This window comes from Tigriopus californicus, chromosome 8, assembly GCF_007210705.1.
Source record: "Tigriopus californicus strain San Diego chromosome 8, Tcal_SD_v2.1, whole genome shotgun sequence".
Lineage (NCBI taxonomy): Eukaryota > Metazoa > Arthropoda > Copepoda > Harpacticoida > Harpacticidae > Tigriopus > Tigriopus californicus.
Genome location: NC_081447.1, coordinates 4,459,994 through 4,485,476, shown reverse-complemented (window position 1 = coordinate 4,485,476; position 25,483 = coordinate 4,459,994). Strand labels below are relative to the sequence as shown.

Genomic DNA, 25,483 nt, shown 5'->3' with positions numbered 1-25,483 from the left:
TGAGAAAAGCTCAATCATATTAGTATAAATGTTATCAATTACAATATGTAACTACTATTATAATTACAGCACAGGTTTGCCCCTAAGTAATCGTAGTAAAAAGCCATATCATTAAAAACAAGGCTTCATAGAAAAAAACGAAAGCAAATTGATTAGTTTCTTCAATAAATGACATAGGTTTAAAACACGATATATCCAGGGCTTGAACCGTTACCGTTACTTTTGAGAAAAAAGAGCGCCTAAAACTGCAAAAAAACGTTTATGCAATTTTTTAATGTTTAATAAATATAATGTGAAACAAATGACTTCGGTGATTATTTATTTGGTCCCATCAGTGGCATGCAAGTCATTGCATTTGAGACGGAGTTTTAGAAAAAATCGGCTAGGAAATTTTTACGTATTTTTCTTTCCCTCGTGTATGAAAGAAAAAATTAACGGTAACGGGAGGGCAAAAAACCGTTCTGTTACGGTTACTGTTACTCTTTCAGAACAGGAACGCGTTACCGTTAGCGTTACTCAAAAAGTAACTCTATCCCTGGATATATACATTCAAAATCAGGAAGTTAAAGGTGAGTGAAAATTCACAATTTATTTAAATAGTGTTAATTTGTTGGAGTACATGGTAAATATAGGGCTAGGGATAACGTATTCGTTCATCAATAAGAAATGGCGATTCTTCAAATGGATGAATTGAAATAGAATAACTAAGTGCTAATCACTAACTTTTGAATGAGTTTTGTCTTTTAACAATGTCTTTAACACCTTTTTCTTCATATTTTTAATTTAAATGTGTTCATGGAATGAAAAATTAATCAATGTGATTTTACTTGAAAAGAGTGTGGACTAAGTCTCGCCTTTTACATTACTTTTTAAGCATCTTTTGTAAGACAATTTTGTTATTTCATTGATTAACTTTATGTTCATATCGTCATGGTTCATGATTTACTACTCCTACAGGTTCCCTTTGAAATAGGCAATCTTGTTGTTATGATGCTGGACCTTCCTTCAACCTTCTATTAACCAACGATACATTGGGAGAGAATACTCACTCAACCTTAGTTTTCACCTCTTTATTAATGTTGAGGTTTTACAGCAACCCATTGAGGAATGAACTTGAAGGCCTAGTGATTTCCATTCTATTCTTACCGCTGGCAGATAAAAAGAGACATGGGCCATTTGGCATGGTTGCGGCTACATAGACAAGTTTGGGCCGAAACGAGTTTATTGTCACCGTTAGAATGGTTTAGAATCAATACAGAAACACTAAGGCATACATTCCGTTCAAAATATTCTTACTTGCTTACTTGCCAAATTTCTGTGTTTCACATAACATCAGTACGAAAGAAGGAGAATCAGTTCAGTTGAATTAATGACTTGATACTTTAAATTTAGGGATCGGAAATTAAATTAAGAAATTAAAGAAAATTTGAATGAGATGTGTGCCTTGGTGTCTACAGAGACACAGAGATACAGATTGATTCTAAATCATAATAACCATGATAGAGACCATGGTATTGCTAATAAATGTAATAAGCTCGTTTCGGCCCAAACTTGTCTGAGCAGCCACAACCAGGCCAAACGGCCCATCTCGCTTTTTTACTGCCGGCGGAAAGAAAAGAATGGAAACCACTAAACCTCTAAATTCATCCCTCGTGGACTTGTCAAACTTGAGAATTTCGCTATGCCTTAAATTCTGTCTCACGGAACCTTGTTCCGACGATTTATTTCTCGTACATGTTTTGGGTTTTGGGTCGTACATGGGTCGTACATTCGCCTTCACAAATTTTAGATGTTTCGTGAGGCGTTACTCAACATACTGCGAAATTCTTGAGTTTGACAAGTCAATAATTGACAATTTTCTCTTTTTCAAGTTCAGGAAATTTCCGCGAATTTCCGATATTTTGTTGGGCATTAAATCTATGTCTGTAATTGCTTATCATGTAATATCTCTCGTTTCTGGCCACATGCTATCTCTTGCTTTCATGCACATTGTACGCAAATCCTAAAATTCATATTGAAGAAAACGATTGTGAGCGTTTTTAAGGATTTTTTGTTTGTTACGGAGTCGGGAATGACCTCAGGTTTGCCCAATTAAGGTGATGACTTATAAATATGGTCTTTAATTGAAAATTCTATAAAAATCAACACAAATGAAAGGCAAGTTTCCCTTTGAAATGAAAAAAGCGGTTAGATTTCAACTTTTGCCTAACCGTATCCCTGTATGATAATCATGCAAGTAAAAAGGTTTAAGTCTTATCAAACAATTTCTGCCGTACTTTTGTTTACATTTGGTAGATTTATTCAGATTTTGTGTTCAAATGATATCTAATTTTGTGAATGGCTTGAAAAGGTGCTTTTCTATAAATAATATAGTCATTTGGAATTAAGATTTAAAACAGTTTCTTAGAAAACTTTATCTCTTTACGTTTTGAGTCCTTAACAGTATGGACATTAAAATTGGATAGTCAGAGAAGAGCTAAAATGAAAGCTGGATCATTCCCAAATTGATGTTGTCCTCCTTAGAGCCACTATAATAGTGGCTCTAGTCCTCCTCTTTCATGACAACTGGTGGGCTTTTGGTAAAAAGAGACATGCTAGCTGAGTGGGTTATCCTAAGAGATCACAAAGTAAGGCTTCATTTTTAAGCAAGGAGCGGAGTAGTAGGTGTGAAGATGATCTTTTTTGACAATTTACAATTTTGAATTTGATACATTCCTTGCATACATATCTATTCATATCTATATTGATGGGTGCTGGATTAGGTGGATTGAGTCTCGAAGGACCAGAGGCGCCATCCATCGCATCATTTCATTCATTTAGCGTCCTTGTGCTTTTCATTAAAAGAGAAAGTGGGGTCCAAAAATTCATCCCAATCGATGCTCCGATTTCATGAAAACATTTTTTTAGTCTTTACCATGTATCTCCATGTAATTGATGTAATTTTAGCATGTTATTTGGGAAATTATAATTTTTACTGAAAACAAAAAAATATATGGCAGTCTATGAATATGTTCCAAAACAGACTGACTTGGACAATGGTCATCAAATCAGAGTTCATACAAGTTTATTGATAATCAAGTATACTATCACAGACACTGAAACAAAAGAAGAAGCCCAATCGTAGTCTTCAAGCCAAAAATCTCGGGGTTTTTTTTCTTCAAGTTTTCAGGAACATATTCCTAATTTTGGCCGTGAAAGTGTTCTTCTTGGCCTTGTTTAACGCGATCTCTTGACGTGCTCCATTCGGATCATTTTGATATCGGAGTGTCTCGTAAACAGGCTCCGGAACCTCGACCTCAACTTCTTCGTACTCTTTGGCCGAATTCAATCTCTGACATTTGATTGTGATCATGCGCTCGTGTTTTCCGGACTTTCTCGGGATCTTCGGGGTCCTTTGACTGCTCAAGCTCAACAAACTAGCACTACTTCGATTTTTGGACGTTTTTAAGCTTAATTTTGGACTTGAGGGGAAAATATTGGCCTTGCTCACGCTCTTCTGCTTGAGGGGCTCTGGCGTGTATATATTCTCCTTGTTCAAAGCCATATGAGAAACCGCCCGTCTAGGTTTGGGCGGAACTGGTGGGGAAATCTTGACCGCTTTGGGGGGAATTGGCGGAGCCGGTGAGGATTGAAGAAGTGGCATGTGTTGCTGCAGCTGACCCAAGGTGACTAGAGCGGCCACTTCAAAGGCCGAGATTGCAGATCTGGAACACTCCTTGGCACTCGTTTCCACGTAGAGGGAACATCCCGATTGTTGACTTAGCTTGAGGGCCTGATTTGCCGATACTGGAGGAGGATGATCTCGATTGAACGAGAGAGGCCGACGACTCGCCGCAACATTGGGATGAGGAATCGTGGATCCTGGCGAGTCTCGCTCTTGTCTGAAAAGAGACAGGTTTACAAAGTTGATATAAACTAGACTTCAAAACGGCGTTGACAAGGGACGGGTCTGTTCGTGGACAACTCTTCATTTAAACAAGTTGGGAGATTATTTCGAGGCTCCATGGACTTGGTCATCTGCACCCGGTTAAGAAAATAAAACAGATCCGGCGCGTCGACAACACTTTTTTTTTACCAAGCCATATAAATAGGCCCATTATCCAAGAATCTGCTCCAGAATATGCACATGTAATTGCTTTGTCTTCCATCTTCTCAACCCTTGATGCCAAAGCGAAAGTGCAATAATCCCCATCCAGGATGGCGTCTTGGATCCAGCATGTCTCAAGTCTGCTGCATCCTGGCAACAACTGCCCTCATCCAAAGCCTGAAGAACTGATTTCGTTTCTCCGTGAGAGTGAGAACAAGAAGCTTGGCCGCGATAAGATCGGCGGCTAATTGCCGAAAGTGACTGGACGTCGATTTAGGTACTTGCCCTATCACGAATCGACGGGGCTCAGGAACGAAATCGTGAACTTTTTCTTTGGACATGATCATGATGGCTGTCAGGGATTGTTTCGACTTCCCCGGGTTGGAATTTATTGGCAGTCAAAAGACACGCGGTAATTGCCGTGCATGACAATCGTATCCTGAACAATGACGAATGTGAGCAAAGTCGTGGGTTGAATGAAAAAGAGACCTAAAGCACTCACCTAGCATCCGATTGGCATCCAACCAAGATAATCGGGACATCGTTGGCCATTTTCTCTTTAGATAAAGTCAGTGTTTTGATTTTAGGGACCCAACAATTTAAGGCTGAGAAGAGCGTGTCCGGATCGGCGATATCGTAGCATAAAAGCACCACGTCTAGTTGCTGAAAAACACGCGTAAAGTCCGTTCCATTCTTGCTATGAGGATCGATGACCGTCAAATCGGCATGAGTTGTGCCTGTAAGATGGACATAGAGGCACACATAAATAACGATTGTGATTTGATACGTATGCCATTCTCAAATTGTCGGCTCGCAATTTGACATTTGTTATCCTCCAGAATTCGATAGTAAATATTTGAAGAGGCTTCTCGAATCGGGTTTGTGTTGTGTATTTTGCCCCGAGCTTCCGTAATCCGTGAATAAATATATGCCTCTCGATTCGCTGGCATGCCTAATTTGTGACTCAAAAGACCTAACTGTCCCTGCGTCCTTGAAGCTGAAGAAGCGTTCTCATTGCTAAATGCTTGTCCGCATTCGATTGAAAATACCGTAAGTGGACAATGTGCCTTACAAGCCCAATTCGTCTTCAGAGGTCGGTTGACTCTACATAAACTGGAACATTCAACTTTGAATTCAGTGATCAAGTGATGTCGCAAAACTTTCAGAGACAGAAACCACAGAACCATCGTCTCTTCTCTCCTAATCACACATTCACGCCATTCGAAATAAACTTGCGATTCCACGAAACAAAAGCCTCTGTAGGTATTACTACTGTGCATGTAATGTTTGTCTGGGCGCGTGTTCGAACATATGGCCGACAGTGAGATTCATTCAAAGCTCATGGACATAAAAAAAGCGAATAGCCCTTGTCACCTTAGAGATTTGCTCCTAGATCTGTTGTTTCAGCGGTTTCTCCAATCCCAAATTGATGACTCGTCAGGCCCAGTTACTGAGCAGGTTTCACTCTCCATTTTGCTATCCTTTGATCCGAACTAACACCCACGGTCTCTGCAGATACAAGAGGTGATATTTCGGCCTTGGATTCCTCACACAAAAGGCTTCTTTCACTAGGCATTGTTATGGCGAAGACTCAAGCCGACTTTGGTGGTTTACCATCAACAGGATTAGACGAAGAGGGAATTGTAACCTTTGCGAAATACCTAATCCTCTTGTTCACAAAAGATGACATCTTTAGAAACAGACAAAGACTCGCTTGGATTCGGATTTGACTGTAAAATATCACATGTAAGCACTATAGAGTAGTAAATGGCCATTGCAATCATTCTTTTGAGTTGAGTATCGTGCAGAGCCCTGCAATTTTGTTTGAGAATCAATTCCCACCCAATAGAGTATTCTCAGTTGGTGGGCTTGCCGAAACCCGGGGCCCAACAATCTGTTGCCGAGCCATTACGTCACAATGAGGTCTTCTTACAATTGTACTTTTTACACCCCAAAAATGATTGCTTGGACTTTTAGCTCACTGAGTCCAAATTTAACTAGGGTGGAGGTTTTTTCCATTACACTGTGCAATATCGTAGGTCTCACGCAGGGATAGATGGTTGTTTTTTTCCTACTCGCGTAGGTGTCTAATTTTGATTTTATTAAAGCGTTTTTGCTTCCTCGTGAAGCATCCCAGACCCAGAGCCTCATAATGATTCTCAATTGAGATTTTCAGAGGTGAGAAAGATGAATGATGATGACATAAACCGAGCATGAACGAGGGCCTCGTCAGCGTTCTCCGTTCTTGCGGCGGGCGATTCGACTAGTTATGAATGTTATGGTCATACAAAGACGAATCATCCATGCTCCACTACATACTACTGTGAATGATTTCGTATCAAATGCTTGCTCGGGTTTCACCTTCTCGACCAAGCTATCAGAATGACACATTCGGGTTCACAGGGGACGGCAAGCGGCAATTTGAGGCTTTCAGGCCATTAACAAATCCCCAAAGCGCACCCTGTATGATCATTAATTGTGAAGCCACTTCAAAACGAAGCCGAGATTCCGTCGCCTGATCTTACACTTCTGCACGGTATGTACATGAAGACGCTTTTAGTTGAATCATGTCGCAGCAATGAAGCCATTTAGGTTTGAAGATGGAAACACATCTGGTAGGTCGAACCCGCGCTTCAATTTCGAGCGACTTTTTTTATGACCACTTACGGCCAATTGAATTGAAAGGCTTATTACTGAGAGGGTCCAAAAGGGCTCAATTTCATTAACACGTTTCAACTCTTCCTCCAAGATCAAGAAGAACACTTCTCCAGTGATAGAGGGCGATTATAAAGCTCTCTTTGATAGTAAATTGATGCCAAAGTGGTCCTCCTGGAGCTATCGAAGCTACTTTAGGTATGCCTCAAGAAAGCGTCAACGAATCTCTTTTATTAGGGCATGCTAATCAAGTTTCGAGGCCTCATTCCCACTAATTTGCCGATGACCCATCTTGGAGGAACAATAGATCTGGCGCAAACAGGTTTGTTGGAAGTGCAGTAATTCATCTAGTTTTCCCACACCTTTGATAGGTCTCCCAGACAAGAGGATCTTTTATCTTTGTATTTCGTGGTCGCCATATCTTTCAATGTGTCATAGTCACTCACTTGAGGAGGTATTTTCCTTTCAGTCATCAAAGTCTGGCAGGAATGAATTCAAGAAGCTAATTAAGCTCTCTCATAACAGTCATACCTGTCCATACAGTCTCCGCCCGGTTCAAAGACGATCCGGGAGCTAAAAACCTTAATGGTTTTAGGTCGAAAACGAGCACTTTCTTGTTCCAAAATTAGGCGACCCCCACCGGGTATCCCCAAATATGCCCGAATGCTTTGCCGACTTGGTATCATTAAGTCTCATTTAATTGTCTATGGCCTCAGAGATTAGCCCTAATGGAGAGCCTCTCGAGACTGAGATTGAAGGGACCGAAGAAGGAGACGGACAATCCAATGGCCAAGCAACTCGCCATTCGCCCTGGGTGGCCCCGAGTTAGTCATGGGGGGCTCTTTACTACTGTTGCTATACCTGAATGTCGAGTGGAGTTGAAATATGTTGCCATCATAATCTGGAGTTCTGGACCCTCCACATAACCCGACATCATCATGTGAGGAGTATCATGTTCCGAGCACACACCTTGACATCTATCACAACTTTGCAATTAGATCTGCTCTACAAAGTTCTCTTCGTCGTTTTCAAGCTGGCATTCTAAATGGACACAATAACTCGGGGAATTGTGGATGTCTGAAAACTTACCGCTGAAGTCCCAAATGGAATAATCAACCGATTTTCCGGCCACGTTGAAGTTCCATCTGAGAGGCTCTTTTCGACCGATGGAACCAATTCCGTTGGGCTGGAATAAAACAAGACACGACAGAATATAGTAGTGTGAAAGTACACCCGGTAATTTCATTTTGTTTGCTTGAACGATCTCATTTAGCCTAATTTTCACTGCCACTTTTAAACATGTTGTTACTCGAATGTGCGTGAAGACATTGGTGAGAAAAATGGACGAGTGCTTAACATTATATTCCAGCGTTTGTCTTTGGAGCCAACGAAGCACAGATGATAAATGTCGATTGGCTTGGCATGACTCGCAATTCTGGTATATACGTACTAAGTGTGCACATTAGGTGCACATTTCTCTTTGAATCTGGAGAGAACCACTGTCTTGCCCGCATGTCCAACATGTTGGCGAAAGATGCGACCATTTCTGCGGTTTCTGCGCAGTGATTGCGTTAAAAAGTGAACAAAAGAGTTGGGGGACAACCCTTGCAAGAGTCCGGAAACGGGAAGAAGAAAGGGATATCGTTTGTAATTGAAATATCCAAACCTTAACGATGGAGACGAGTGACAGTATGATGATGATGATGATAACATGATTCTCGTCTTTCATTTTTGGCAGGTGAAATCTGAGATCTCAGGCCAAATGATTTCCAGAGACGACTTTCAACAACTGACACTTCACAATGGGGCTTTGGATGCCTCGAGAAGGAGGCTCGTCTCGTTCTAATAAGCAATGTAAGAGTAAAAAATCCCTCTCTACTTCCGTGATCTCAACCCCCCCTGGTTCTTTATTTTGTTCGGTACGTATTGAAGATACGCCGATTTAGGGCTGCTTTTGGTAGAATACGTACGTATACGTGGTTTCAAAAAGCATCAACAAGTATTGCTTTTCAAAAATCAGAATTAGCCCTTAGCGTTTTACTACGTATTTGGCGAGCAGGATGGCGTTATTGAACGGGATAATTTTTCCTTGCGGTCCAATGAGTACTTGTCCAATGTGAGTCGATCCGACACTCAATAATCCTGTCGAACAATGACAGACATATGATTTAGTGAGACATGATTTCAAGCCCTCACTTCCTTATTAACACAGGAAATTGACTGGGGCACTGTTCATTTCCATTTGATCAAGTAGTTCAAACTCAAGCCCGAAAGCTATCTGTGAACAATTTCCACGTCTTGCCATTTGCCCCATTTGAGTGAAACTCCAAATTGTTCTCCAGTTCCTCGAGAGATTCGGGCACAGAAGCCTCGAACTACCTAACCAACCATCCAGCTTTTGAACAGACTCGCGTTTTAACGCAAAGGATATTGCAGAAATCATTTTCCTCGTCGATCAACCGAATGATTGCAGAGTGGGGATTTGGGAAGCCGTGCTTCTGTCTCACTTATGGCATAATCTTTGGCCTCATCATCATCATCATCATCATCACCGCCCTCACCGCCGCCGCCGCAATAAGATCATCATTCTGGCGTCTATTTCCCTCTGTCAAATTGACAACCTGAGAAGGGGATTCCTTTTATTAAATAACCATAACGACGTCTCTCAAGGACAATGGCGAATGCGGTCGGTGTGTGACTGTGAGGGTTCAACTCGGATTTGGTACACTGTAGAAGTACACAGTTCTACCTACAAATGTACGAATATGGTACTTGTAGTACATACTCATGCATTCACGCGTATTGATGATTCACACTCTTTTGACAAATGAACCTTGGTGTGTGGCGTTTCCATTGAAGAACACCCTCGTCTTCTTCCTCCCACAAAGAAACGTACAAAACACACATTTTCATAAGAAAAACGCAAATGCAAGGACGATAAGAAAAAAAATCCCACTCCTTTACCATCGACAACATCATTTCAGATTAGGGTAAAACCTCATGACGAGATCGGTCTTTTTGAATTATTTCACTTTAGGTCCATTAGCCGCACTTTTTCGCTCTCATCTTTCCTCATGTTCGCTTCGTTCATTCCGATTTTTCCATCAAGCGTGGGATCACACGAAGGTGCCAGAGAGACATGGATAACAACGGAACAAAAGCATTTGTTTATTCACAAACTCATACCTTGAGGCCTTTGAGAAATGAACGAAAACAAAGCAGATCAGAGGGCGGAGGTCCTTGACAAGGGTTTTTACTGTTCGTAATTGGTCAAGGTTTCCTTCCCTTCTGCCAAATGAAGCCAATGTACTCGCACATATCACCACGTGAAGAGCGAATGGCCACCAGGAAAGGTAATGCGGGAATAATTAGGCCATGCGCACAAGTATTTAGCATTTCAGGAATGTCCTCGGGGCACCTCGAACGTGGCATGGAAGTTGGAACAACACTGACCGAGCGGACCCTTCGTCCCGAGGAACGTCAATCACCCCGCAAATGTCCACAAATTTCACGTTCCCATTTAAGACAAATCGCTTTTTCCCTTCGACCTCTTTGAAACAGATGAGGGGAAGGAGGGCTAGAAATTACAAGAAGCCAAGTCGGGGGGCTTGGGAGCAAAACGCGGCCAGATGAGTGAGTAGAGGAATAGAAATGTGTCAACTGCTTGATATCTCGAGGCTAGAAGCGAGGGCACAAATACCCTCCTCTTCTCTCTCCCTCTCATCTTGCCATTTCCCCGAAGAATCTTGCATGTTTTCAGAAGTGCCACCTAAAATTGAAAGTGCTATTTGAAGCCGTCGTAAAGATCTATGCAACGAGTTGTCCAAAGACAAGACGACGACCATTCGGAGGGCTTCTTTGAATTTAAATGCCTTGTCAATATTATTGCATACCCGCGTCAAATAAACAAATACTTCCTCCAAACATAATGAGGCAACCAGGAAGTCTGGCGTGAAAAGGAATCCCGTCTTGGAGGAGGTACAGTGCACTCAAGTGCCAAAATTGGCGTTTGCTGTGTAGATACCCTTCTACTCGGTAAAAGAATGGTATTGAGAGAAGGAGAGGATGTACAAGAGTGTACATAGTACACTCTAGAGGTATATGAATACATTACAGGTTGATTTTTTTCCTTGACAGCAATTTTCTAACTTTGTAAGTTATGGACCCAAGAAGGAGAAGATTATCGATGTTCGCATATTCACTCTATGTAAGAATGTGATGCCATAAATCTGCTTGATGAAGCATGCCATTTTCATATTCATATGTAAAAATGAATCAAGACGGACAGAGAGCTACTCCGCCCAGTTCCCAATGGCAGACACATTTGGGAATAATGGCGGTAAAATGCAATAAACTTGATCATCACCAGGCCTTGAAGAATCGAGATTTGCATGTCAAAACCAAGCTGAAAAAGCACGCTTGAAACCAAAAACGGGGCTGGGAATCGTTCATGTCTTCGTATTTATTAAGAACCAAGGTAAAAGGCGAAGAGAGGGAGGGAGTATGGTTCCTTGAAGTCAGCCAAAACCGCAGCAAGGTTTTGGTTTTGATCTACAGGAATGCAGCCAATATCCCAACAAAACATGTCCTTTGTGTTTTTTTGGATGAGACTTGATTAGGATAACATTGTTTCAAGTTAAGCGAAAAAGAGAGAGAGGGCGGCATGTACTGTGTAGTGTAAAGAAAACTTGAATCCGAGATTTTCAAAACGCTTTTGAAAACTCGAATGTGGGACGAGAATGGCGAAACTTGATGTGGGTGTTTTATCTACAGATAGAGACGAGTTTGGAGGGGAATGAGAAGAAGGCCATTGGAGTTTTCAAAAATTTCGAGAGGAATCTCATTATCGAATTAAAGTAGAAATTTATCTTCAAAATGACACTTGCTTGAAGCCAAGGGTTTCAATGGCTGATGCTATGTGGCAAATTTCGTGAGGAACGATTATTTCCGCCAGGCCTATCATTGACAAGAGACGATTAATTCCCAAAGAACCTCGGATAGCAATCGATTCTGTTTAATAACAGGCTTGACTCATGACTGGAGCTTAATGATTTGTTTTTCATTTTCGATAATGAGACAAACACACATATACCTTGAAAAAATGTTCGTTTAGGGTGCTCTCTGGGAGCCAATGCCCTGTTGAAAATTTTGATTCAAACACTTGTGTTGGAATTCTCTCAGATGAGGAGATAGCAATTAAAGTCCAATTATGCACCTTCTTTGTGGCCACTAATTCACCTTCTCCCTCAAAGAAGCAGTCAAGAACCGAGCTCATCCGAGTCTATTGAAAACTACAGAGTGGCTCAACAAAATCCGGCTCTTTATCACAAAATGTCTGTTTTCCTGTGCTTGAATCCAGCCTTCAACAATTCGTGACGTGATGAGCAAACCAAAACAGTTGCTAAAATTCATACACTCCGCTATTGGATTCACACGTGTTGGCTTTGCACCTGTATTAGGGAGAATGACTTTCCGTTCGTTCCTTCTCCCATGAGGAGACTTTTTTGCCGTAAAAGGATTTGCAGGATGAGACAACAAATCGTTCTCGCGTTTCGACAAGTTCTGCAATTTCAATTAACTATCAAGGAGGGCACATGTTTAACGGGTCACCCTGTGAGCTAACGTTCATCGTTGGTGTGGTTAATGTTCCCCCAAACAGCAACTTGGAGGTTGGGAAAGACTTGGTAAATGAATGAACCAAGACAACCAGGTCTCAAGCCCTGAACTGAGTTGCTTGAAAAGAAAAATAGATTTATTGCACCCAATAGCTTTGAACCCGTGGAACATCCCAGAGCTCACCAGAAGTCTGTACAGTGTCCGTTGTAAATGTCGTTTCATTTTACACATGCGATTTTGAGTGGTGAGAGCAGGAATAGAATCTCGATGAGAGATTCTCCAACGGCAAAGCAAACACTCTAAAAAGTTCTCCGGTGCATTGGAGTCAGTTCAAGATCGCTAGGATGAGATGTTCATTTACACACACACATAGTGCATGCACAGAATCTATATGGCCGCCTATCCGAAGAATGGTGCCAATGACGAGGATGATGACCACCTCCGAGACTAGTACATACAGATTGGAATAATACTTTTTCCTCTTAATCCTGCCGAAGCTGAAGATCGTGCAGACTTGCGTAGAATAGAGATTTGAGCTAAGAGAAATCGAGCCAATTGGCAGTTGGGAAAAGGAGCAAGCAAAGAGGGATCACTTTCAAAAAATGCAGTTTCGAATACTTCGCTTTGCATACATACATACATACAGTCAGTATAACGAGAGCAGAACACGAAACCTGGCCAATCGATCTCGATCCAATCTTGGTTGAACGTTTCACTTGATTCGTCGGCGTTGTCAACAGCACTGCTTTGGCCACACTGAAGCCATTAGGTTTGGCTTATTTGTGGACCACATTTTTTAAGCAGTGCGTGGTGCAAGGAACTTAACAGTTTGCTAAACGCTCGGACACGACAGGGACACGCCGAGTTTCTTTTTTCAGGCGCATCCCTATTGGCCAAAGTCATTTCGAAATCTGAATAATTTTCTATTCAAAATGAGCTGAAGGAACTTTGGGAGTCAAGAATGGCTCGTGTTCTATCGAGGAATTCAGTCATACATGTACACTCATAGTTCACTTGGAACTCCGTGAAAGAACGCCGATTTCATAGAGAGGAGGGGGAATCATTCCCACATCCCAAAAAATGTTCGAACTCCGCATCGAATGCGAAGGACAACGGACGTGTATTCAAAGATAAATATTTCAAAAGCTGTTCAAATGAAACGCCCTCCCTCCGATTCAGTTTCATGTAAGACTTGCGAGCACTCTATAGTGTACATGATGGCATGGATTGGATGGACACATGACATGAGTTGAGTCATGTCGAGCAGCTGCACACATTGATGATCTTCTGGGGACTTTGTAAAAGGCAAAATACCCGGGATACTACTCCTGTTTTGTCACTGACAAAAATCCATCATGTCATTTCAACCCAAAGAAGGAGTTAGCAATCGCTCGGAAACCTTTGGTCATTTTTTTGAACTGAAACCATGAATTTGTCGCAGTGTTATCCGTGCATGCCATATGCCTCTGGTGACTGGCTTAGGTTCTATATTCCAGTACCTCTTTGAACCAGATCAGGATGGATTAGGTAACATGTCATAAATATGAGAGACTCCGTGGTCTGGCAAGCACATCAGAGTTTGGCAGTAACATCAACACGATGAATTGCGACATTTCCAGAATTCGTTTTTCAAAGGGCCCTTTTCTGGGTTTCCAAATGTCATTGATCGTCCGGCCGAGATATTTGTTGAACTATAACATCGGACACGAGTGTTACGATAAAAGTCAACTTTAGATAACAATTTATCTGCTGACCACATTGGCATTAAGGGAGTCGTTTTTTTATTCAATTGAAGCTGAACAAAAAGTCCAGTTCCAATCAGCTCCAAAGTTGACTAACGGGAAAAGGGACTTGGCAACCTTTGGACCAGTTCAAAGTCATACATCAATTGGTTAAGATACTCTGAGTAGTCATTTGTCTTTCTCATCTTTGCTAATGATTAGTAACACCGGATCTTAATTGAAGACATTTGTGCCCAGTTGTGAATACTTGACATCATTCACAAAATGTTATCATAAGTTGAAGCTTGAACATCTGAGCTACATCTGCGTCTGTTCCACACATGGGTCCATTTTTCCCACCAACGTTGGCAACTCCAATCAAAATAAGATAATTGCCTCCCGGATAAACAATTCCATTATAAAAAAAGTATGATTGCGCCTTACCTGATCCAAATATTTCCCGGAAATCACTCGATTGATGAGTGAAGTCTTCCCAACCTTGGGATCGCCAACCACGGCCAAGGAGCACGAATTGGTCGGAATTGGCCTTGAATGCTCCATATCTTTGGCGATAGGCCTACAGGATAGTTTGGGATGTTGGCCGTGCCAATCCTTGTTGCCGCTCACTGGTCTGTCAATCATGGAGTGATTGTCTGGCAAATTCACAATTCCCATGCTCTCGTTGGCACTAGTCAAGACAATAATTCACAGGACTCGAGCGATCGACAATCTTGCCGATGGGAAAAGGCACACGAAGAGGCGGGCTTCGTTGCCACACTTCTGAACTTTTCCTACGGACAACAGGAAATTACCTCGGTGTAACCAAGTATGAGATGTTTCCTCGCCTCAGGGCACAGGAAACGAGAAAGATTCTCCAATTGGATCTGGCTCCTCTATAGAGTCAATCGAAATCCAACTCGAGTGACCAAATATCCAGCTAAGAACAACGCTCGAAACGGAGCTGCCAACAACTTGGCGTTGGTTCGATAAATGGTCATCAAACCGGAACAAGAGCGGCGGGGTTCACTCCACTTCTGAAGTCTGATACCAATCATTTAGGGGCTTAACCAGCATGCACGTTGCAGAGTGATGTGTCTACAAGGGTCTCAATGGCACTCAGATCACCAACTGGATGGAGAGTTGGCACACGCACCACTCACTACTCACTTACTCACTCTTTTTCCAACGAACGGATGAACGTCAACGCGTCCCAACTCTCAAGTGATCGTGGCGCTGTTCTCGAAAACGCACTCCATGGATCGGAGGAGAGTAGCTTGAAGGGATGACAATAGCGCTTTCGTGAAACTCTCCCACGATCGAGCCGCGAGAAAACACTCCTTCGAGAGTTAGGTTTTCGAAGCTCTGGCTATGGGGCCCTTTGCGTGGAGGTTTTGGAGGAACTTGCACATGCCATTGGAGGGTTTGATACACATGGACTGTTGGCGTTCCTCGAACACACGGACGAGAAATGAATGACAAGACTGATGGGCTCTTAATTGTCTTGCATGTTAGCCGACCCTGTCACTCCATCTATCCATCTATCCAAGCACAATTTGGTGGCCTCTCGTCTGAGTCACCACTCACCAAAGACGGAATAGGAACAAATCTCCAGTCACTCCAACGAGATTTCTCCTGATCTCGTTTGGATGTAATGCATTGCTCGGTAGAAAAGGCACTGAGCTGTGTCGATTGGCCACATTAGGCGATCTTCCAAACAAATCTCATTCTAACACCGATCGTGCACACCAGGCATCGTCGACTTGAAATCCTCGCTGTAAATGGCGCAACTTTTTAAGGCTCTTGAAAATCCGCAGTGATTCCGTAGGAACCGCGAGGACTCGAGAACTCTTCACGTGTTCAGAGTAGAAGAAGGCGCGCAGGCTGATACTCCGCGATCCATCCCATCCAGGATTGGACAGGAGTGCCTTGGTGACTAACGTCAACAAAGCTGAACCGATGAATGCTGTCTGTGCTGCTCGCTTGGAAATCTATATTCATCCAGGGAGAAATTTCCAATGATTTCACGATCCTTTCACGATCAATCCTGACGGATCTCTTGTCGGATCTCGCTCAAATCGGATGACTTCAACCCTTTGTTGTCTTGACCTGTTGCCCAATGTTTTTGTCAATTCTTTTACGACAGGTTCACGGCAAATTTATTACACCATGCTTGCGTCGACCGAGCATAACACGTGGTTACGGATTTTTTGGTCTTACTTTGCATTTTTAGCTAGCATTCAGAGTAATTGCAGAAACGCCACGTGCTCCGAAACCATCAAGAACAGCTCAAAACCTTGGACATTAGTTCATGATAAATCAAAACGTTTTCTGATAAACAATGTTTTTGTTTTCGAATTCACAAAGAAACCAGCGTTTGTGGTGGTGGGTAGAGAAGTATTTATCATATATGTTTAAACTATTCAAGGACGTAATGTGTAAAGAGAGTAGTGGGACGTTGAAACAATAAGGAATGATGGCATTACCAATTTTTAAGGAATATCATTTGAACTTTTTGTAACAATTGATTTTTTGAAACCTTGGAAAGTTTTTTTTGGTCAATACTAAGACATTCATTTGTTTTTTACATCGCAGCATAGAAAATTATGCTGGTGACCTCTCAAAAAACTGGGTTGACGGCCCCAGGCAGCTGCTGCTTAAAAGGCCTAATATGCAGGGCTTGAGTAACGCTTTACTCTTCTGCAAAAGTAACGGTATCGGTAACGGAACAATTTCTAGCCCACCCTTTACCGTTACTTCCTTCTTTTTCAAACGAGGGAAAGAAAAAAATGTAAAAATGTTTCCTCCCCTACTATTTTAAAAAGTTCCGTCTCAAATACAGTGACATATTTGATACTTGTCTCTAGATAAAGAACCAAAGTAAGAGTGTTTATATTCAAGAGCAGAGACATGAACCACACATGAGCAGATAATTGACGAGAACCATAGAAATACCACACTACTGATGCGATCAAATAAATAATCATGGTAGGCAGCAACTAGTGCTATTAATTTACATTTTCTGTGATGTATGACATTACTAGTTGAATGACAGAAATCCGGAAGTTAACCTCAAAATGTAATCCTGATTTTCCTGTCGTCAAACCAGTGGGATACTTGATGTTAAGTTTTTTCGAACTGTGAAGAGAAAGATGAAAAAATAGTTGTCAATGTGCTTAGAAAATGTGAAAAAAAGATGAAAACGAAGCACCCAATAATCCTTGATCTCTTACATCCTTGTATACTCGTCATATGTTTTATGTCATATTTACTATTTTTGCAGCTTTATGTCATGATTTTTATTAACGTTTCTAAGAAGTAACGGTAACGTGTACTTTTTTCTGAAACGATTCAAGCCCTGTCAATATGTACCGTATTTGAAACATAAGCAAACATAAAGGCCACACACACGGCCAAGTATTTAACACCATGTGGAATTGAGATCGTTCATACGTCCATGTTTGGCGAGGTCCTTACTTGGATTAATTTGCACGGGAGCACGAGGCTTGACGTCAATGAGTAAGTGAGTGTACGTTCAATTCAGAATTGAAGGGTCTTTTCTGTGGGGCTTCTTCACTCATATCTGACTCTTCTTAACGCCGTTCCGTTCTACTAATTGAAATGATGGAGCATAACCCTTTAGAGCTTCATTCTATGGCACACCTTCAGGAAGATTTACGTGGCATTAAACCCTAGTTCTTAGAGTGTGTTATAATGAAATGTTAATTTCATCAAAACGTGTCGATTTTCTGTCGAACAGAGTTTCTTTTTATCTGCTTCTATTCAAAAAGGTCATTTTTGGGTGCCTATGGTTCTCAATGGTCTGATGAAGGCCAGCGTTGAATTGATGGTAAACGAATCAATTTCAGGTACTTAATTGCAGGCTACAGATTTGAGGAAATTACTTTCGAGCTCCAACTATTAATTAATTACAGCCATGACTTACCAGCCAGGATGGGATTCTGTTCTTTAATAGGGTACCTTTCAGTTTTTGAACGAATGACTTCTCAAATTATGATTAAGTTAAGAAACATCTTTTATCTCAATTTGGCATTATGACAAAAATCTTAAGTGTGCCGGTGACTTAAAAACATGTCATCAATTTTACTGTTTCTATAACTTCATCCGGATCTACCGAAAATCTTCTAACAACACTCGGTGTTGGCTTTTAAAAAGCTAACATTTTTCGTTGGGCGGTATGCATCTTTAAAAAATCCCATCGTGTGATAGGAATCTTAGGTTGCGCGTGAGTGCATTTAAAAAAACCAAAGTGACTAAAATTGAACGAAGCCCTAACAATCTCTGGCAGTCTTCAATAGGATTCAATCATGGAAACTCAACTTCCAGCAACAGTAAGAACCAAACGGGCCTCATTTCACAATACGCATTATGTATCAAATTTGTTTTTCGCAATCTATAAACATGAATTTGGCGACAGATTTAAACCGGCGAGCTTCCTCCTGATACCTAAAACATGTTTGCTTTCAGTTGCTCTTGATCATATCCGGATTGGTTCTGGTCCAAGGACAAACTCGTTCGAAAGTGGATCCTCATCGTTGTTATCTCGCCAATGGTCAAGTGATTCTTTCTGGTTTCACATTCTCGGATAATTGCAGCATTTGTCGTTGCAACCGCGGGATTCTCATTTGTCGGGAGGAGACTTTGAAAGGATGCATTTACTTTCAAGACGAGACCACGCCTCTACCCCCCATGAGTTGTCCATTTGAAAAGCGCCATAAAGTGAATGGAGAAGTGTTCCCTGCCCAAGATGGATGTAACGAATGTTTCTGCATGTATGGACAAATCGAATGTGTCGTTAAAGGCGGTTGTAAATAAAATGTGATTTGGGATCTATAAACCAATCCTCCCTTCTCAGCTCACAAGATGGCGCTCTAGACAAAGAGCCTAGGAAGATTCAGATTCTTGGCCCTCTTCTGGCCAAACCAATTTTGTCAACAAAGATTCACAGCGAACGAACAAACGATGTTGGAGAAGGATCATATGGACTAAAACATATCTGTGATTGGCAATTTAGCTCTGGAATATGAACATCTTACCCAAAAAAAGGTGAGCCAAGAACTGGAGATTCATATGAAGTTTTGCTTGCGTTTCTGCTTGTTTGCGCATTGGTAAATATCCTTGTCGGAATACCCGTTGTGTCATGCTTTTCGGGAAGCTTCTTATCTAATTGCACACTACTTGTTGAATTAAATGAGCCGAAATTGGTCAAATGCACTAAGCATATCTTACACATGGCTGTACCTTCAAAAGGCACAAGAAGACATCAAGGGTTCATTGCAAATATCAAAAACAGAGAAAAGGGAGTGGGCCTAAAAGATTCCAGGCGAATTTTTGCTTGCTTTGACAAAGAAAAGTAACTAAGAATAGTTTGGGAATATGAGAAATCAAGTAATTCAGCTGATGAAACTTTGGTATTATTTTGACGTTAATGAAAATTGAAAGTATCGATCAATTAGATAACAAGGAAGTGATGATTGTTACGGATGTATGTGTTCAATAGTTTCTTTTACAACACATTATTTTTATTGTCATCGATTCGATGACTGTTAGTCATTTCAGTAAATAGAGAAAGATATCATTCAAGTATAAGGTAATTTGATATGAAGAGCGGGTATTGAACCAATGTTGAGAAGTTCGTCATGGCCAATCATCCATTCTGCTGAAGCGACATGATTATTTTGAAAAATGGAGTCAGACTATTCCATTCGTTCAAAGTAGTGTTCTTTTAGGGAACTTTTGAATTGTGACCTGTCCCGAACCTTAAGCAGTGCAAAATTCATTTTCAAACTTATTTCCAAAGTAAATTAATCATTCAATATGAAAGACCAACAACCCTGATCTCAAAAAATGGTACCGGGTGATTTTTTTTTATGATCTTTTATTGCGACTCTTGGTCAGGTCATGGCGTAAAAATAACTATAAAATATATTTTCTGATGTATATACATCAGAAAATATATCAAAAAATACATGAATTATAGTTACCCACGAAAATTCCAACCCGATCGAGTAATGATTGGGTTCTTTTAGGTGGCATGTCCGGACTCGTGATAACATCAATCGGGTCCGCCGTGATGAAGCCAAAGCGGCCGAAGAGCTCAAGAAGACAGAGGAAAGGATTCTCTTGGCCGAACAAGAGGCCCGAACCACGTTAATGCGAGCCAAGGCCAGATCGAGGTTGACCGAAGAACAGAGAACTTTAGAGGCCAAATACGAAGACCCAGCTGAGTTGTGTGGGCCTTCAGCATCATCCAAAGCTTTGGAACACGTGAATTTTTTTGCCGACTTAGAAGCGGGTGAAACCACGCAAAATACTAATAAAGAGCGTGAGAACGAGCAAAAAGCCGAGCAGGAAGAATATGAGAAGAAAGTAGGTATTTTGACTTACCTGGGCCAAGATTCCAATGAATTGACAGGACAAAGGTCTTGGTGGGAGCGTTTGCCGGAGAAGCGAGCCACTCATGTTTTAGAAGAGACCGAAGAAAAGGCCATAGAGCTGAAGAATAGCAAATTCAAAGGCCTTCTCGATCCGCTTAATGATATCAGAAAGTATTTGGGTTGCTCTGGGGTTCAAAAGTACATGCGAGAAAAGCCCCAAGTGCCGTTATCCTCGAGGCCGGAAAAGAAATCGCTGAAACGGAGACGCGATTCCTCTTCTTCATCCGTAGATTCGACTTTATCATCATCATCATCATCATCAGCGTCCTCATCGTCCGATAGGGACGGCAAATCAAAGTCTAAGAAAGCGAAAAGACCGTCCAAACGAGCCAAGAAGAGTAAGACGAAGAAACATAAAAGAGATTCCTCCAAATCAAAGAAATCGAAGAAGAGAAGTTCCCCCAAGAGCAAAAAGAAGAAGCAGAAACGAAGCAAGAGTCGGAAGGAGCACAAAGCAACTTCCGAGTTCGTGTCTCCCAAGACAGGAAGTAGCTCATTTGAGGCTGAGGATGAGACAGAATTCAAGAAACAGCGCCAGTTAAAAATGAATGAGATGGAGAAACTTCGAGTGGAAAGGCTCCTCCGTGAAAAGAGGGAACGAGCTCGAGCTAATAAACTGCTATTTGCGGATTCAGAGGAAGGTAAACAACAGTCCACCTCATCCTCACCGGTTGATTTGCATACCAGAAAGGAGCCTCGGAAGTACAATTCCCAATTCAATCCGGACGCGGCCAGACAAAACAAATTGGATGCCAACAAGAAATATTGGCTCGAGTGAAGTCATGCAGTCCCTGAGATATGGTCCAAGGGAGGGAGGGGAACAAGCATTTTTCACTGTCATTACGTCGTTTGTCTTCTAGTGTGTCTACCTGACCGAGGGGAATTTCCTTGAAATACACACCCGAGCAACCTTGTTCCAATCTCCTCTGGCAATTCCCTCGGAAGCGTCTCTCTGACTCTCTATTCAATCTCGTTCCAGGGACCAGATCATGGAGGGCGAGTCCGTGGCTCAATTCTCAGTCAATCTCACGTGCCAAAGTTGCGTAGAGAAAACGGAAAAGGTGTTGAAAGGGGTGCCTGGGATCAACAAGTTCCAAGTGGATCTCGCCCGCCAATCCGTGGTGGTCAATAGCACCTTGCCTTCTGAGGCGATTATTTCCTTGATCGAGTCCACAGGGAAGAAGGCAGTCATGACGGGCAGTGGCGGCTTGTTGGGCAGTATGGGAGCAGCTGTGGCAGCCATTGGCGGTGCTATGGGAATTGGCGCTAAAGTGAAAGGTAAAAATAGAGCTCGCCGTAGATAGAAGATGCCGTTTCCCAAAGGAGCTCAATGATTGTTTATTGGCGGCGGTAATGAATGAATGAATGAATGAATGAATGAATGTGTGGCAATGGAGTGCGTTCGAAAAGTTTGATAATGGATGGTTCAAGTTTGTGTGTGTTAGTTCTGTGTTTTTTTTTCTGTCTCGGTCATGCAAAGCTATAGATTATTTATAGTCCGGAAATTGACATGTTCCTAGTTTGGACAAGGCAATGATACTGAGATGAATTGTAAAGAAATGAGTGAAGTTAGGTTTTGATCTATTTATTCTCACTCAGGCGTCGTTCGGTTTAGTCCGGAAATTGACATGTTCCTAGTTCCAAGGCAATGATACTGAGATGAATTGTAAAGAAATGAGTGAAGTTAGATTTTGATCTATTTATTCTCACTCAGGCNGTTTCCCAAAGGAGCTCAATGATTGTTTATTGGCGGCGGGAATGAATGAATGAATGAATGAATGTGTGAATGTGTGGCAATGGAGTGCGTTCGAAAAGTTTAATAATGAATGGTTCAAGTTTGTGTATGTTAGTTCTGTGCTTTTGTTTCTGTCTCGGTCATGCAAAGCTATGGATTATTTATAGTCCGGAAATTGACATGTTCCTAGTTCCAAGGCAATGATACTGAGATGAATTGTAAAGAAATGAGTGAAGTTAGATTTTGATCTATTTATTCTCACTCAGGCGTCGTTCGGTTCACCCAAGTGGATGAAAGCACGTGTGTGGTCGATGGGACCATCGATGGCCTCTCTCCCGGAAAACACGCCTTGGCCATTCATGAGTGTGGCGACCTAACTCAAGGCTGCAAGAGTGTGGGGGCTCATTTTAATCCAAGAAACACACGCCATGGCAGCCCACTGAACGAGGAAAACGAACGGCACGTTGGGGATTTGGGCAACATCAGCGCCGACGAATCGGGACGAGCAGTGTTCAAGTTTTCAGACAAATTGGTGAAAGTTTGGGATATTATCGGTCGGTCCGTTGTCGTTGCTGAAGGTCAGGATGATCTTGGGCAAGGTTACTCCCCTTTATCACAGGTAAGAGTTCCCTCTCGCTCTCTTTCTCTCCTCCTCCCTCCCTCCCTCGCTCGCTCGCTCAATTGCTTGCCCACTCCCCCTCCTTTTTACTGTGATCCGGTTTATTTTGAATTTCTGCCAATGCTCCCAAGAGACCAATTTGAAAACTTGATTGAGATTGATTGAAGTGCCGTAGATTGGGAGGGGAAGGAAGGAACACACGAGAACAAGGTCCATTTTGATACGACTTCCAATTGCATTGCCTATAAGATTCAAGGCTTAAATGGCTGTAAAATTTTCAAAATGGCTTTGAATTACTTACATTGGCTGCTAGAAAAATGTCTGACGTTGTCTGACGTGTACAACATACTGATATGGTATTCTGGTTGGAATTTTGGTCAGAAAGAACGGTCGAAGTATGACGTAATATCGTTAAATGGTCCCTGGACTGCCAAATCCAACCGGATTCTCAAATCGAGCGTTTGTTTTGCCCATGATGGTCCAATGGGAAAATGCCCAATTATTCCCATTTTTTTGGCCAGGTTTTCGCTTCCAATGAAGCAAATGCTTTTTCTCAAAAGGTTCGCCATTTTGGCCTTTGAGACCCTAGAAGCTCATTCTTCGCTTGATGTGAGCATTCAGTTGGATTTGAAAGGCCTTGGACGGTCTTGAAGTCAAGACACGTGTGTATGTGAAACTCAGGCCAAAAGAAAACCTTAATAGAGTAAGGCTTGAATTGAAAATTTCATCCCCACAAATTGTTCGTCAATTTGACATGTCTCTAGCTCGAAAAGATATCCTTCTTTAGTGGAACAAAGCTCATTTTATAACAACAACAACAAAAAATCCTCCCTCTGCATGTGACTTACTCGAACAGTACTATGAAATGGTCTTAAACTATCATTAGGCCCTTGATAAAACAAGAGTCAGCCAAATCCTCTTTTTCCTTATACTCCTGGACTTCTTTTTGCTCCCATCAAGAGAGTCAAAATGTTATCAAGAGATAGGAACTGAGCCCATACCTTGGGAACACGTGGAACAAAACGGAAAGACCGAACTTGTATGAGGTTATTCATGCGTATTAGCGGTCGTCAAATTGAATGAGGGAACATCTTGAGAAGAGTGGGATTGTTCCTTTGTGACTGGCTACAGTGGAAAAGAGCCTTTTGTCAAAGTAGTGTAATTTTTTATTATTATTGGGCTAAGGAGTGAATAAAGCTAAATATGAAGTTACAGAGGTTAATTGTGACTCATTTTGAATACTTTACTCAAAAACAATTATAAAGTTTCCAGTAAAGATTGCGCAAATTATTTTCAAGACCTGTCTGAAGTATTCAAAATAACCTTGAGCTCGTAAGAAAATGCATATTTGAAATTGAGAATGTCAATTTCAAGCAATGCATACTTTCGTCCTTTTTATTAGAGGTGAAAGACTATTCTTTTCTGTCATTGCCTGGCAGGACCAACAGAAGCTACCCACAAGTTGGCTTAATAAATCCGAATTTTTGAGGGTTCCTCGTGGCAACTGAAACTCATTAGAGAGAAAACGCCTCTCGTCAAAATAGGTATACAAGGATATCGGCATTTACGTTCCAATCTGCAAAATATGCCTATAACGAGATGCATATCCATATCCCATCTCTCAAAATGGGACTTTGGAGAGTCGTTCTCATAGTCTGAACTCTTCGAACCGACATCTTCATTTCTAGTTTGATGTACTTTTGATCAAAGCGAACGAGATAGGGGGAGTATTCCACTTCAAACCACACGTTGGTCTGCCTTTTTGTAAGGTTTCATTCGTGTGGCCGATTCAGCAACATCCACTAGACAACATACTTTATATTTGTCCTTGAGCCTGTATTCTCGTATGTCCGCATTCTGTTTAACATTCGTTCATTGCCATTTCTGTTGCTTCCAGATCAATGGGAATTGTGGTAATTTGGCATCCTGTGGGATCATCGCCCGCTCTGCGGGTCTCCTTCAAAACGACAAGAAATTCTGCGCTTGCGATGGGGTCACGATTTGGGATGAACGGAACCGACCTATAGCCGGATCAGCGCGACGAAATCCCGTTGAGGATGCTTCAAAATTGTGATTGACAACTTATATCCAACATAATTGTGTACTAGCACTCGATACGATTTTTTGTTTTTACGTACATGTTCCACGCTTAACCAGGGCATTAGCTCCAATTGGGAGGGGAAAGAGGGAAAGGGTGATGATAAGGATGCACGAAAAGCTCTTTCGAGGTTCCATATGCATTGTGTGAGTCTAGAGTTGTTTGCGTTCATTCTTGCCATCAAAGCAAGCTTTGCTTTTAGAGGGTTTTGATTGTGTTGTTGCTGCTCCTGCTGTTGTTGATTGTAATGATTCTGGTTTCCTTGAAAGGATGAGGTTTAATCTCGACGTGCTATTCGGTGAAAAAGACCTTAAACTCAGCCCATTTCTCAACCATCTCTACTTTCAACATCAAACCTGGACCATTTTTTCACGGTGGAACAAAAGAGATTAAATTTCTATTGAGCACTGGTGAAGGCTTTTCGTATCGGTGCCAACAATTTCGATGATTTGAGAGGAACTCAATGTGGTGATGAAATACATATACGATAGATTGAA

The 25,483-nt window shown here is 41.7% G+C and overlaps 3 protein-coding genes across 3 annotated transcripts; 2 read left to right on the top strand and 1 right to left on the bottom strand.

The window, feature by feature from the left end:
• Positions 1–3,049: 3,049 nt before the first annotated feature.
• On the bottom strand, positions 3,050–16,289 carry LOC131884598 (rho-related BTB domain-containing protein 2-like). Its single transcript, XM_059232428.1, has 4 exons — positions 14,524–16,289; positions 7,832–7,928; positions 4,590–4,824; positions 3,050–3,881 (listed from the first exon to the last, which is right to left on the bottom strand). Exons 1-4 carry the CDS (start codon positions 14,752–14,754, stop codon positions 3,158–3,160), a joined length of 1,287 nt encoding a protein of 428 aa, XP_059088411.1. The 5' UTR covers positions 14,755–16,289; the 3' UTR covers positions 3,050–3,157.
• Positions 16,290–18,341: 2,052 nt separating this feature from the next.
• LOC131884595 (leukocyte receptor cluster member 1-like) lies at positions 18,342–21,448 on the top strand. The gene is made up of 3 exons (XM_059232426.1): positions 18,342–18,428; positions 18,565–19,143; positions 20,127–21,448. The coding sequence occupies exons 2-3, from the start codon at positions 19,121–19,123 to the stop codon at positions 21,310–21,312; spliced, it is 1,209 nt and encodes a 402-aa protein (XP_059088409.1). The 5' UTR covers positions 18,342–18,428; positions 18,565–19,120; the 3' UTR covers positions 21,313–21,448.
• Positions 21,449–21,514: 66 nt separating this feature from the next.
• LOC131884596 (copper chaperone for superoxide dismutase-like) lies at positions 21,515–25,483 on the top strand. The gene is made up of 3 exons (XM_059232427.1): positions 21,515–21,812; positions 22,536–22,888; positions 24,786–25,483. Exons 1-3 carry the CDS (start codon positions 21,524–21,526, stop codon positions 24,960–24,962), a joined length of 819 nt encoding a protein of 272 aa, XP_059088410.1. The 5' UTR covers positions 21,515–21,523; the 3' UTR covers positions 24,963–25,483.